The 13092-nt window shown below is 48.9% G+C and overlaps 2 protein-coding genes across 2 annotated transcripts in view; one reads left to right on the forward strand and one right to left on the reverse strand.

The window, feature by feature from the left end:
* Positions 1 to 11: 11 nt before the first annotated feature.
* ACP2 (acid phosphatase 2, lysosomal) lies at positions 12 to 9356 on the reverse strand (the record flags this gene model as incomplete). The annotated part of the gene is made up of 11 exons (XM_083863449.1): positions 12 to 1911; positions 1994 to 2169; positions 2393 to 2499; positions 3116 to 3204; positions 3280 to 3412; positions 5693 to 5782; positions 5937 to 6035; positions 6370 to 6522; positions 8916 to 9002; positions 9074 to 9169; positions 9261 to 9356. 11 exons carry the CDS (start codon positions 9354 to 9356, stop codon positions 1775 to 1777), a joined length of 1263 nt encoding a protein of 420 aa, XP_083719575.1. The 3' UTR covers positions 12 to 1774.
* A 1343-nt stretch (positions 9357 to 10699) lies between these two features.
* NR1H3 (nuclear receptor subfamily 1 group H member 3) overlaps positions 10700 to 13092 on the forward strand; it is a 29310-nt gene continuing 26917 nt past the window's right edge. The window contains exon 1 of the mRNA XM_083863451.1: positions 10700 to 10759. The gene's annotated coding sequence lies outside the window, so the exon portion shown is untranslated. The remainder of the gene's footprint in view (positions 10760 to 13092) is intronic.

The following is a 13092-nucleotide window of genomic DNA, read 5'->3' on the forward strand; positions in this document are numbered from 1 at the left end:
GAGGAGTAGAGTTCAGTGCGAAATTGATTTTAATAATGAAATGTATTGGAACAAGTACAGAAAGTCATTCACAGTCAAAATGTCTAAATCATCATAGAAACCTTTTCTGTGTGTGTGCAGAATTCCGTGCCTTTAAAAATAACAGGTCCGGTCCTCTTAAATGCACTTTCTATTACCTCTTTCTTGTGCCTGTTCTCACAGGCATTAGCTTTCTCCTTATGACTGTCTTGTTGTACAGGAGACCTAGTTTCATCCTTCAGAGGACAAAAAGGTGAGAAAGATGCTGAGAACAGCAATCTGCTTCTGCTGATTTAGGGTTCCCATGCTTGCAGATGCTGATTACGGTGTGGAGAAAAGTCCCCACGGTACTCCTTAGGGGGAACAAAGGGAAATGTTTGTAACTTAAGAACTGGCTTCTGCATCCAAGAGGGGAAGGGAACTGCACCAGAAAGAGAAGTAAAAGTAGGAAGTGAATGTGCAATATCACCATGTGAAGAGCCTGTGCTTCTGATGCCTGCTCCAGTTGCTCATTTTCTGCCAAAAACTACAAGGCAGGTGGTGAGCATTTGGTGTGAAGGTTTCTGTAGCAGCTGCAGTGTGCAGAGAGGCCAGGCTGGAGAAAGAATCACACTTTGGACAAAATGCCCAAGTGAGACAAATAAAGGAATCCACAGTCACCTGCCAGCTCTGATCCTTAATGTTTGTTTGTTGTCCATATGGTAGGGAAGATAGGAAAAAAAACTATAGAACTTGGCATTTAATCTAGTCTTAGGTAAACAGCTCTGCTACATCTCTGAATTACAGCACAGAAAGATTCTGCTAGTAAAGCATTTCCTTGGGCTGAAATCTGGATTGCTTGGAGTACTGCATACTCCCTTTAATAGGTCCTTGAAGTTCAGATATAGGAAGTAAAATTTAAACTTGGGATCTTTAGACAGAAACCAAGTTTCTTATCTAGGGCAACTTTTCTTTCTAGAGCCAACATTGCACAAGAAATCGAGTGTGTGTTTGCTTCGGTCACAGGAATTGCTCTCTCATGAAGCTCTTAGAGCTTCTTTGAGTTCTACTGATTCTACTCTGAGCCAAATCCTAGGATTGATTGAAAACTGCTAGGTTTCAGTCTTGTCCTGATTTCAATACAGTCCTCTCTTGACCCATAATGTGAAGAGAGAAAAAAACCCCAGTTGCCAGCAGCAACTACTTGACAGCAACCTCAAGAAACACTTCACATGTCTCCCATCATCTGCAGCAGTTCCCTCTGCATGGACAGTAGATGAGTCTGGCTGCATTGTTGGTGAGCTGCATCCTCAGCTCAAGCCCAGCCTTTCTACCATCAGCAGGCCTATGGTGTGAGGGAAAAGCACTCAAAGTAGGTTGACCCTGAAGAGAAATGTGACTGGATGTGGCAGCTGCTGGAGGCCCAAGCTTCTCTGCCACAGTCATGGTGAGTGGTAATGTTTGCAGTCACTTGAAAGGAGGAGAACTTGAAACTGGCCATGTTGGGAATCCCAGACTGGGTGAGCTGTATGAGGACCGGGGCACCACACAGTATATTGGCTTCAAAGTTAACGTGTCATTTCCTTAGGTAGCTCAGTTCATTTTCTCAGTTCTTTCTAAAGGATGTCACCTTTAGAAAGCATCCAGAAATCAAGTCCAGCTTTGTTCTGGGAAGTAAAGGCCAAAATAGAAGAATGCTGAGTAACTGAAGGTGCCCAATCATCCTTTGGGGCAACACAGCTCCCTCCTACTGCCTGGGAAGGAGTTGAAGCAACTGTCAGGGCTGTTCTTCTCCTTCATTGGAAACATGCTGGTAGCCAGGGGGCTGAGACTGTATGCGAAAGAGTACAGTCATGAGGAGAATAATAAGGAGAAGGAGAATGGATCCACACACAGCCAAACCCACAAAGAGCTCTGTAAGGGAGAAAATAAGTGGTCAGCATGGTATCATCCAGACTTTCCCCTTCTGCCACACTCTGATCAAGCCTGGGCTCACCTGTGTCATGCATGCTGCTTGATACCTTGCATTCTTGCTCCCAGTCCTGGGGAACAACAGGATCTGTAAGTTCCAAGAATCTTTGCAATGGGCATTTATGCTGACAGCCAGGGATTGTCAGTGGGAAGGGTTCCTTCCCACTCTCATTCCGGTAAAACATCTCCACAGAGAAGTTACTGAAAATGAAACACAACAAGATGGTTTTTTTTTTTTTCTCAAGTTGAAGCTATCCCTTCCCAAAAACTCAATGTGCACATCCTTCCTTTTATTCTTGAGATAAGTTTTTGTCATGAGAGTCTGCCACCAGGAGTAAGATTGCACACCCCAAGAGTAGAACCTGGCCTAGGTATCTAACCCTTGAGGTGAAATCACAGCAGACGTCTTTACTGCAGCCCTCACCCATCGTCCTCTTGGTACAGTTCAAATAAATGACATGAGGCGTATGGTGCTTGGATCTTGTTGTCGACATCTAGAGCCATCTGCAGTGCCACAAGTGTGGTGTCGTGCTGAGAAAGAGGGAAAAAAACTGAATCAGTCACCCTTAGGGATGTGGCAGGGCAGCTCAGACCATACCAGTACCGGACAAGGCAGTGCTGAGGGGATGTCACCTTTGCAACTTCCACATGGAAAATGGGAGAGGAACTGTACTGCTAGAACAGTGGTCTGTGATGGTGCCAGAGCAGGGGAGGAAGTGAAACAGCCATATCTATCCTGCACTATTTTTTGAGAATTAATCTCTAGAGAGCAATTTGGAAGAGATTCTTGACTTTCCAAGCAGTAGGCTGCTGGAAAGGGGAGACAACTGTAATCCACACTTCTGAAATACCACATTTGAGTAGCATCAACCCATCTGGCAAATAAATAGAGTAGTGGCTCTCCAAAATCTGCCAGTCTTGTTTGTGAGCCTGAGCTAACAGGAACAAGGACACACCGTGAATTTTCTTCAGGGATCCCAGAGGAACGATGCCAGATACTGCATCTCCCACGCAGTGAGAGGCAAAGATGCATGTCCTGATCACTGCATGGGCTGTGGGAAGCTAAAAAGGGTTAAAACTATCACCACACTCGAATCCCCTGTAATCAGGAGGAGATGACTAAAAACCAGCTGCAGCTCTAACTTACCGCTGAATAGGCAAGTACTTTTAGGTTCTGATGGACAGAAACATTTGCTGCTTTGGTTAGATTTTTCCTTATGTGATCCAGCAGGACCCCTGAGAAAAGAGAACAGCTGGTAAGAGGCAAAGGCCAGACAGAGCAGCACGAGGCTCCCTCCCTAGTGCACTCACCGCCTTGCAGACGAGCTTTTTCTACCCGATTGTGGATCCCAAAAAGAAATTGAAAACCAAAGTCTTTCAGTTCCTTCAACCGAGTCATGACATCTGGAGTCACCCATCCAGGCAGATCCATTTTGTGTGTTTGCTAGAAAGAGAAACATGCAGGTAGCACAGGTCACAGATTAAACAGAGAAGGGAAAGGGTGCCTGGAGACTTGCCCACACTGCTCCTGCTTTCCTACACTATTTTAAATAAGCAATATGCCCCTTTCCTATTTGTGCTTCTGACCTCACACTGCTATGCTGCATACAAAGAACATACGTGGGTTTTGATGTTCTTTCAGAAAACAGTAATGAGAAGAATAAAGATTGCAACCTAGGAGCTACATTTCTGTGAAAGCACAGCTGGAATGCAAGGTTATGTTGTAATTGATACAATAATCTTAGGGCATTAATTTTACATGTGGCTGATTCTGCCCTGCAGATGGCATGTGGCCCAAGAAAAAACAGATAAGCAAGTGAACACAAACTCAGGGTTTCTGGTGTACCTGCATCTGTTTCCCTGGGGGTTCTGGGGGCCACTGAAAGACACTGGACAAAGTTAGCAAGTACTCTGTGGACATAACAGTGTGATGCACCACTGACAAGCCCTGTACTCCAACCCAGGAGCCCAAGAACTGGGAACCAAGAGAAGAACTTGCTTTACAGCCAACCCATTACATGAAAGGATTAGTTATAATGGCAGACAAACAGCAGTTGTGGTTTCCCAGCATTACTGAGAACAATTTTCTTTACCACATCCCATTAGACTTCCAGAAGTTGAGGATGGATATCCTTAAGGGCCCATTCTGTCTCAGCAGTTCAGAGAAATTCCATCAGCAGCTTAAATATTTAGTTAGTTCCTCATTAATTTACAAAGAGAATAGCTGGTAAGTTCAGCTAATTCTTGGACTTTTTTAATATCTCCATCCAGATAGTAGAATGACTCTACTGACTCAGGTGAGAAAAACAATCCTCTTCAGGAACTTTTTGCATGACTTACTAAAAAGGAGGAAGACCAAAGGAGCTGAAGAGAGCAATCAGCCTGAGGGTACAGTTCTGAGTGAGAAATAATTCTTTCCTTAACAACATTCTGGTTTTGCTTTGGAACTGTGGGCTGTTCTCCAATTTCATGGGGGTTATAGTGGTTGTCATCTGGCCTTCCAGGCCCAATCTGCAAGCTCATTAAGTGACTCCTGAAAATGAAGAGCTGAAATTTTTGATCCCTCTGACCAAAGGATATTTTGTAACCAATAGAAGTTGATTCACTGTGATTGTTACAAGACAGGATATCAGGTTTGTGATACAAAGGGCAAATTTACATAGTACAGTGCAGCTCTGGACTGGAATAATCTCAGCTTGCAGCAACCAAGCTGCTACTTTACAGAGCAAAGTGCAATTACCTGCTGATTTATCTTTTACACCCCCAAAATAGTGCACACCACTGTGTAGAACTGCCAGCGAATGAAGCAGTCTCGCACATCCATAGAATTAGTGTGACGCAGTGTCAAAATGCTTTGGTTTACTGTGTCCATAATTCAATAAACAATTCACTAGTTTGGCATGAAAGATGTCCTTAATTTACTTCATCATGCTGTACAGTTATACACTGAGAAACTTGTATGTAACAACTTTAAGTCTCCTGGATATGTGACCTTTAGTTTAGCATTATCACAGCACAGCTAACCCAATTTCTGATTTTTTTTAAGTCTTCATGAGATGTGCTTTCAACAGAAATCAACTCAATTACAGAGTTTGGTGCCCCCATTCCAAACAGTAAAGGGTAATACCTGTCTCTACAGTCTTTCTTTGACAAAGGACCTTAAAATAGGTCAAAACCAGATGTGAGTGAACGTCACTTAACTTAGGATAGTATTATTTTCTTTTAGATGTGGCATTAACAGAAGCACAGAAAGAAAAGTGATTGATTTAAAGTAAAGAAAGAGGTAGCACCGGGAATAGTCCTAATTAAGATTTCAACTTCAATCATAATGTTTCTTCAGTTTCCAGAGATCTCATTTCTACCCTATTGGGTAGACTTAGGCTTGTCCACAGAGATCTAAAGGTTTCAGATTGCAGTCATTTTCTAGTGACTTTCAAGAGATACTTATTACACAGGTGGGACTTTTTCTGACTCTGACATGATGTATATCTGAGCTACAGAGTGGGAGGTTATAGGGTGCAAAAATAGGTAATTCTTGGCACATGCCTCTAGTGAGTAGGAACTGTTATTATTCTGAAATTAGAACATTACTTCTGATTGTAGGGTGAAAAGTTGTTACATGGGATTTTGAAAAATAATAATGATTTTGTAAAATAATTTCCACCAAATCCAGTGAATCCTACAGAGCAGATTCCAGTGGGTGGAAGATGATGGCCAGACTTACTTCACAGAACAGTGTGTCATACACGCTCCATACACTCTCAAGAGAGATATTCCGGATCCCAGTCTCCTTTGCCACCATCTTCAGGAATTGCTGTAGGTTGGAGAAAGGAGAAAGGTCTTCAATTTTCTAATCTCATACTGTATTATATGCACTGGTATCCTTTCCCTTTTCTCAGAGCTCTGATTATACAGAGGTGATAACTACAAGCCTAGAACCATGTTATCTCATGCAATCAATCACTTACCCAATTCTCTTTGGTCTTATTTACGTATTCTGCCGAGTGCCGTGTTTCAGTCTGTAGCTGTTCATACCGTGGACAAGGGCCCAAAGGGAACTTCAGTAACTGGGCAGAGACAAGAGCAGCAGGTCACCAAGAATGCTGGAGTACAGAATTTGCAGTAAACATGCACAACTGTAATGAAACCCTGACTGCATCTATAAACAGCCTCAAGTACTGCCTGCTGATATACTCCCGACCACGTGTAGTCTGCCTGGCAGTTGCACCTGACATGTTGAGTGAACCCAGCCCCTGAATTTTCTCATCTTTTCCTGAAAATAGGGAAAGCTCTGCAAGGTAAGTCCCAGAAGTTCCAGACAATCTGAATCAAGACTATAGCAAATATTTTTGGACACTACGCTACTTGAGTAGTCAATACATGTCTTTGAGATGAACTTACCCTTTCGTCAGACTCAGGCACTGTGTGCACAGGGATAGGCTGCCAGGAGATGTTAGGGTTGAACATCTCTTGTCCTCCTGGGGGATAGAGGCCTGCTAGATTGGCCTCCGCACTCATCAGCGTCCGATCACAGTCCGTGCTGCGGATGAAGATCTGCCAGGACAGGGACAGTGCACCATTACCAACACTCCTGCAAGTGCTGGTGCTCAGGCACAGGATGATGCACTCGCCAGGGAACGCTGCCAAGCGCCCTGCAGCTGCTCACGGACAACAGGAGAACAGGAGTTGAAGGGACTGAGCCTGCTGATGCTGGCCTGGACAAAACTGTAAGGACAGACACACACAGAGAGACAATCTGCTGTCTAATACTGGAGCTGTCTGGTCTGGACCAGTGGGATACCCAGGTGCACTGTGCAGAGGTCAGAGATAGAAAGGAGTCTGAGGAAGAGTCAGAGAAGAGGAAGACAAAGATGCAGAAAACTGGGCAGAGTTTTCAGGAGATTTTTCAGGAAATGCGCTGTTTGCACAGCAGGACTAAGGCAAACTCCTGCATTCTCTTGTCAGTTCTAGGAATGACTGACTGTGCTCAGGAAAAGAAATGGCTTCTTCAAGCTCACTTTTTCCATCTGAGAAACAAAGACAAGAGTGATCTGACTAACAGGAGAGTAAACAAAAACAGGAAGGGCTGGGATTTTATCTATTCATTGTGGGCTCTTGGGATTAATGGGCCAAGACTTGACCATTCTAGAGCTAAGAAGAGAGACATGTGAGCCAGAAAAAAGAAGAAATGAGAAAAATACAGTCATGTTCAGAAGGTCAAAATGGCAAAATTTCAGTATTCTGGTATCTATGTAGTGAAAACAGTTAAGGGGAAACTGGAGAGAAACCAGTGATAAAACAAGAGCAACAACAGGAAATCATAAAAGAATGTCCCAGGAAACAGCATGTTTGATCCAAAGTAAGAACAAAAAGCTTGAAGAATTAAATACAATTTAAAGATAGGGATTTAAAAAAAATGTTAGGAGAGAAACATAAAATACATATATTCTGTGTAATCTCTCTCATGTGAAATGTACCTCAGAAACTTTACAGTCACAGGTCTTTTCTCTGAAATCAGTGTCTGCCCACTTTTACCTCTTAACTGTGGCTTGAAAAAAACTGACCCTGTACTCATTAGACAGGTTTGCTTTTATCCTTGGTAACTGAAGAAATAAAAAATTTTAAAAGATAAGGACCTAATTCTAGAAGTATCATAAAACCCCCAAGCAATTAAGCCCTGAGTGTACATGCTTTCTTCAGCACCTTTTGCCAGGCTCCAGCCTGTCGCTGAGTCAGGTGACAGACGGTCATACGGTGTCACCCAGAGGCAACACTTCTTATGAGGGAGGTTGCTCAACTTGAGCAAGAGTTCAGGCTTGGTTAGCAGAACAGTTTTTGTTTGCACATGTCTTGGTTTGTGTTTCTTTCTCAAGCAAGAGAAGGAAAATAGTTTCAACTTGCAGAAGCTGTATAAGAGTGAAGTATGTTTGGAAAGGAACTACTGAAGATAGTTAAAGGATCTGTGTCTGAGCCAATGCTGGAAGTTTTGTTGGTGAAGTAAATGTCAAAGAAGGGATGTAATCTGAAGTGTGACAAGCTGGGTTCTTACTGGGAAGCCCTAGAAGGGGAGAAACAAGGAAAAGTGTACAGGGATTCTTCGTTTGCCCCATCTGTTCAATTAGCTTAACTGAGCTCAGATAAAGTACCTGAAGTGGTGTGGAGCCTGTAGTGGGACAAAGGGCCTTGGCTGCCTGCTGTCCATCTGAACCAGCCTCTCCTCTAGACACCTGTTCATATTTCAATTGACTCAATATCAACTGATTATTAGCAGGGGTACTTGGGAAGATTTTTGATTTCCTCACTTTTTAAAAAATCTTTTATAATTTCTCCTGTGCTTAAGTACATGGTTTCACAAGGGCTCTGTAACTTTTTTCAAAACAAACCTACCAGTTTCTCAAGAACTATTATAAAGTATGAGAACATCCTAATGAGGGAGAAAGGAATGAATGGCTTTGGGCAACTGAAACTGTCAGTACTTTACAGGGGAGAGGAAATGAGAGGGATTATTGCTGGCCAGTAACTACTACTTCTGTTTACAGGCTCTGGTGAGATTGTACCTCAAGTGCACTGGGGAGGGCAGGGCCAACATGGGCTGCATTCTTGTGAGCTATTGTAACAGGAAAAAAAAAAAAAAATCTCTCAAGCTCGAGTAAGAAACAAATACCAGCTACAACACACATCGCTGTTTAGTTCCCTGGACTTCAGAGCGGGCGGCTCGAACAGTCTCACAACTCTGGCTGGATTTGCCTTCGCACCCGCTGCGAGGGCAGTGCCGGGACGGGGTCAGACTCAGCACAGAGCCTCTGCCTGGGCCCTTCTTCTTCTTCTTCCTGCGGTGGGAACGGGCTAAGGAACGAAAGCACTGGGAGGCGAGTCCTGGCGCTGGCCTCTCCCTTCCCCAAGGAGCCCCCCGCAGCCCGTCCCGCGGGGCGGGGGGTGGCACTGACCTCCTGCCGCCGGTACGTGTCGCTGAGGAAGCCTCGGTAGCGCCGCCGCAGGGCCTGGCCCAGCTCCCACTGCTGCCGCATCCCCACCTGCAACGGCACCGGGCGTCACGGCGGTCCGGACCCGGCCCGGCCCCCGCCCCGCCTCGCTGCGCTCGCACCTGCGTCAGCTGCCCGAATCCTTGGGGCCAGGCGCTCTCCTGGTGCGGGTCCCGCGGAAAGGCCTTGATGGGCGAGCGGTCTCCGTGCCGGTACACCTGCGGGCGGGCGGCACCGTCACCCCGGCCGGCCCGGCCATCCCATCCCGGCCCGGCCCCGGCTCCCCCCGCGCCCCCCCGTGCCCCTCACCAGCGTCACGAAGCGGAGGCTGCGGGCCCGGGCAGGCGGCGGGTGCAGGCACAGCGCCAGGAGCAGCAGCACGGCACCGCCCCGCCCGCCCGCCATGGCGCTCGCACCGCGCCCGGAACCGAGCGCCGCCGGCCGCGGGCCCGCGCGGACGCGGTTTGGCAGCGCACGGCCCCGGCCGCGCTCCCGGCGCTGCGCCCGCCCCCGAGGAGGAGGGTCCGGGCGGCGGGACGGCCCCGCTCCGCGCCCCGGGCAGCGGCCTCGGGCCCGCCGGGCTGGCGGCATTGTCCTCCGCTCCGCTGTCAGCCCTGCGGAGCCTTCGCCCCGGGCTGCAGCCCTGGGGCCGCTCGGTAGGAGCGGGGGGGTGAGGGCGCAGCGGTGTCACTGCCGGCGGTGTCCGTGCGCTCCCGGGAAAGGCCGCGGGCAGCAGAGGGAAGGCGGCCTGGCCCGCACAGCCCCGGGTCCCTAATCCTGCCACCCCTCGGGTCAGCCTGACCATGGATGCCCGGTGCAATGGAAAGCTGCTCCTGGCTCTTGGCAAAGAGGCTGCCCAGCCTTGGCTGCTTTTGCCCAGTTCTGGTTCTTTACGAAACTTGCTCGAATTAGACGAGTGTGAGACGAAATGCACCTTCTGCCGGATCGCGGGCCGAGGATCTCGTGGGTGCCGTGTGGAAGGAAAAGTTATAGGCAGTTAAAGGATTTTAGTGCCGCTTTAGTGTTTATCTCCACGCGGAGGTGCATGGAGGGAGGTGAATGAGGATCTCCGCTTTCTGGTTTGTCAGGAAAGAAGGAAACACGGCTCTCGGGTGTGCAAAGAAGCCTTGGAGTCATGAAGCACAGTGGGTTACAACCCAGCTCTTTTGTACCTGTTTATTTGCTTAAAACTTCCCGTAGTTTGCAGTGTGTAAGGTCTTAATAGGAGTGCCAAACTGTGCAGCAGAGGGGTTATTTCAGGCCAGGGCTGCTGCAACACACGAGGCTCAGCTGGACGGAATAACACCTTTAATTCGCTCACGCTCGAACACTTAGTGAATTTAAACCAAATTCTGTTTCCTATCTCTAGGATAGCACGAAGTCGCGTTCTTTTATTCTTTGTTTACCGATACCGCACCATTGAGGAGGTTCTTGGGGAGCGCTGGAAGGACAAGGCTCTGCGGAGGGGGAACGCGGGCCGTTCCTGCGGCCCCTGCTGTGGGATCGTTCCGGTTTTGCTGCGGGCCGGGGGCGCCGGTGAGGCCAGGCCAGGCCGGTGCGGGGCGCTGCGGGCGGTGGGAGCGGACGGGCCCGGACCCCCCGGTCCCGCAGGCCCCTGGGCGGGGGCGGGGCGGGCGGCGGCGGCACGTGACCCGGGCCCGCGTGACATCACGGCAGCTCCGCCGCCGCGCCGGGAACGAGCCGGGAAGAGCGCCGGGAGCAGCGCCGGGCCGGGCCCGCCCGCCGCCGCTCGGGCACCTGCGCCACGGGGGGCGGCCGCGCGTCGCCGGGAGCCGCGGCCCGCGCCGGTAACTTTTCGCTCTGGCTGTGGCTGTGGGGGCGGCGGCGCCTCCTCCGCGCCGCCCGCGGGGCCGTGACTCACGGCGGGGGACGGGGACGCGCTGCCCCGCGGCCTGTGCCGGCCCCAGCGCCCCAGCCTTCCCCGAGCCCTGGAGCCGCCGGCGCTGCGCCGCCCGGGACGGGCCGGGCCGGGCCGCGCTGGAAGGTGCTGGAAAGGAGAGGGACGGCGGCGGCCCGTCCTGCTGAGGCGCCGGGGCCTGGCGGGGTGCGGGCCGGGCCGGCGGAGAGCCCCGAGCAGGGCCCTGCGGGCGGGCGGGAGGGAAGGGTCACTCACCCGGCCTGGGCCCGGGACTGCGCGGCCCTGCTCTCGGAGGGTCTCTTTGCTAAGGGAGTCTGGGGAGCAGTGTCATTTCTCGTAGCTGTTGTCGTGCATCTGGAGAGCCCCGGTGTCTGTCCGCCGTCTCCGGAGGTGCTGTCACGAGATGTTTACTTGCTTTGTGGTGAATTGTTAGCTTTCCTCTCTGCTCAGCTTGAAGTTCTCCGTGTCATTCACCTGTTGCATCCTATCAGCCCAGGTCGTGAGTTTTCTAGGGCAGGAGCTTGTCTGTACGGCTGTCAGTTTGCGTGGTGCTGTTAAAAGGTAACTTGGCTTACATTGGTGGTTACTCTTCGTTGTCCCATGTCACTGACGCTTGTGGTGCTAAGGTCCACAGATCTGTCAGGACGGGCTTTTGTTATGGGCTGGAAGCAAGCCTTGGAACACGGGTGGAAGAGAAATGCTCCGTCTCCTGAAACTTCATTCCCTTCTTTTCTTTTTTCCTAAAGGGACAGCTGGGCCCTTCCCTGCAAGGCTTTTTTGAAGGAGTCTCCAACACTGAGTCACGTTTCTGACTAACAGTTTGGATCACTGTGTGTCAGTTTCTGGCTATGACTGCAGGTTATGTTTGTCTGTAGGGAAGAGTCCTCTCAGATCTGCTTCTTGTTCCGAGGTACATGGAGGTGATCTGCTGTTCCTGCGTGTCAGAGAAAAGGCTATACCTGAGGACAGGCAAAGAAAACAGAAAACCTGGGGTTTATTTCTTTTACTGAGTGGTGGGCTTGATTTTTCAATTGAGTCTGAATCAAGACATAACCCTCTTGTTGAGGTAGAAAAACATTCCTTGTATTTTAATTATGGAAACAAAAACTGTTTGAAAACTTCACCCAGTTGTTGCTGAGCTCTACCCTTCTATCAGCCAGGCTGTGGAAAGAGGCCATTGGACGTGGTGCACATTGTGGAGGTTGGTCTTGCCACACTTCTTTGCCACTGCACCTGTGGCGTGTTCACCAGAAGATACTGCTGCTGCAAGGCTTGTGACAGCAGACTGACTGTGTGGCTTCCTGGTGTGTCTCATTTTTGAAATCTAGCACTTGCAGTGATGCTTCATTCTCATACATGCATATGGCCATGCATCCTTTTTCATACAGGAAGGCAAGCTTTTGCTGGAGAAAAACCAGGGTGAAAATATTTAACAACTTTCTCCCAGACCCCCAAAATAAAACGTGGAGGAAATAAACCTAAAACCAGCCTGAGGGAGGACAGAAAATAGGTCATTGTGGAGCTGCATGGGAGTTCTGTAGCTGCCAGAGGAAACTTGCAGCTACTTGTGTTGTGAAGGGATGCAGGGAGAAGTACCACAGTGGGGACTATATATATGTAAATAAATTGCCTAATTTAAAAAAATAGGGACAGCAAACTTTTATCACAGAATCGGTGTGTCCTGGCAGTGTGCCTGGGGTTGCTGCTGCTTGCTGTTTCCAGTTACTGCTGCTGCAGCTCCCTGTGCCGTGTCAGCATGTTTCCCTTACCAGCTAGCTCTGCAGGGAGGCAGGGGGAGGCCATGCAGGACGGCAAGCAGCCGAACAAATACAGAGCAGGAGTTTGCTGCCTTGTCCCTGTCTTATACCTGCAGGAAGAGTCGTGTTTCCAGTGTGTTAAAGTGCATTTGATTGCTGTGACTTTCTTTTCCTTTCTCTCGGATTAGTCCTCGCAACTCTGCATGCTTGTTCTGAAGTAAGCAGAGAGATTAATACTTTGCTGTTGTTGAATGTTAGATCAAGTGGTGATGGTCTCACATCTGAGAAGTATGTCTCTTGTAATTAGATCTGGCCAGTGATTGTACGGCTGTCAAGACTGACAGTTTTCAAAATTTCAAGTTTTGCATTTAAAAGTCTTTAACTGTTGCTGTTTTTCAGAAGTTGTGATCCCATCTGCCTAAGGAAGAGCATAGAATATAATGTGCTTTGTCTTGGGTGCACTGAAGGATGATCCTGCTTTCTGCTCTGGAAGCAGCTGCTGTGG

This window comes from Zosterops lateralis (assembly GCF_965231275.1).
Source record: "Zosterops lateralis genome assembly, chromosome: 6".
NCBI lineage: Eukaryota > Metazoa > Chordata > Aves > Passeriformes > Zosteropidae > Zosterops > Zosterops lateralis.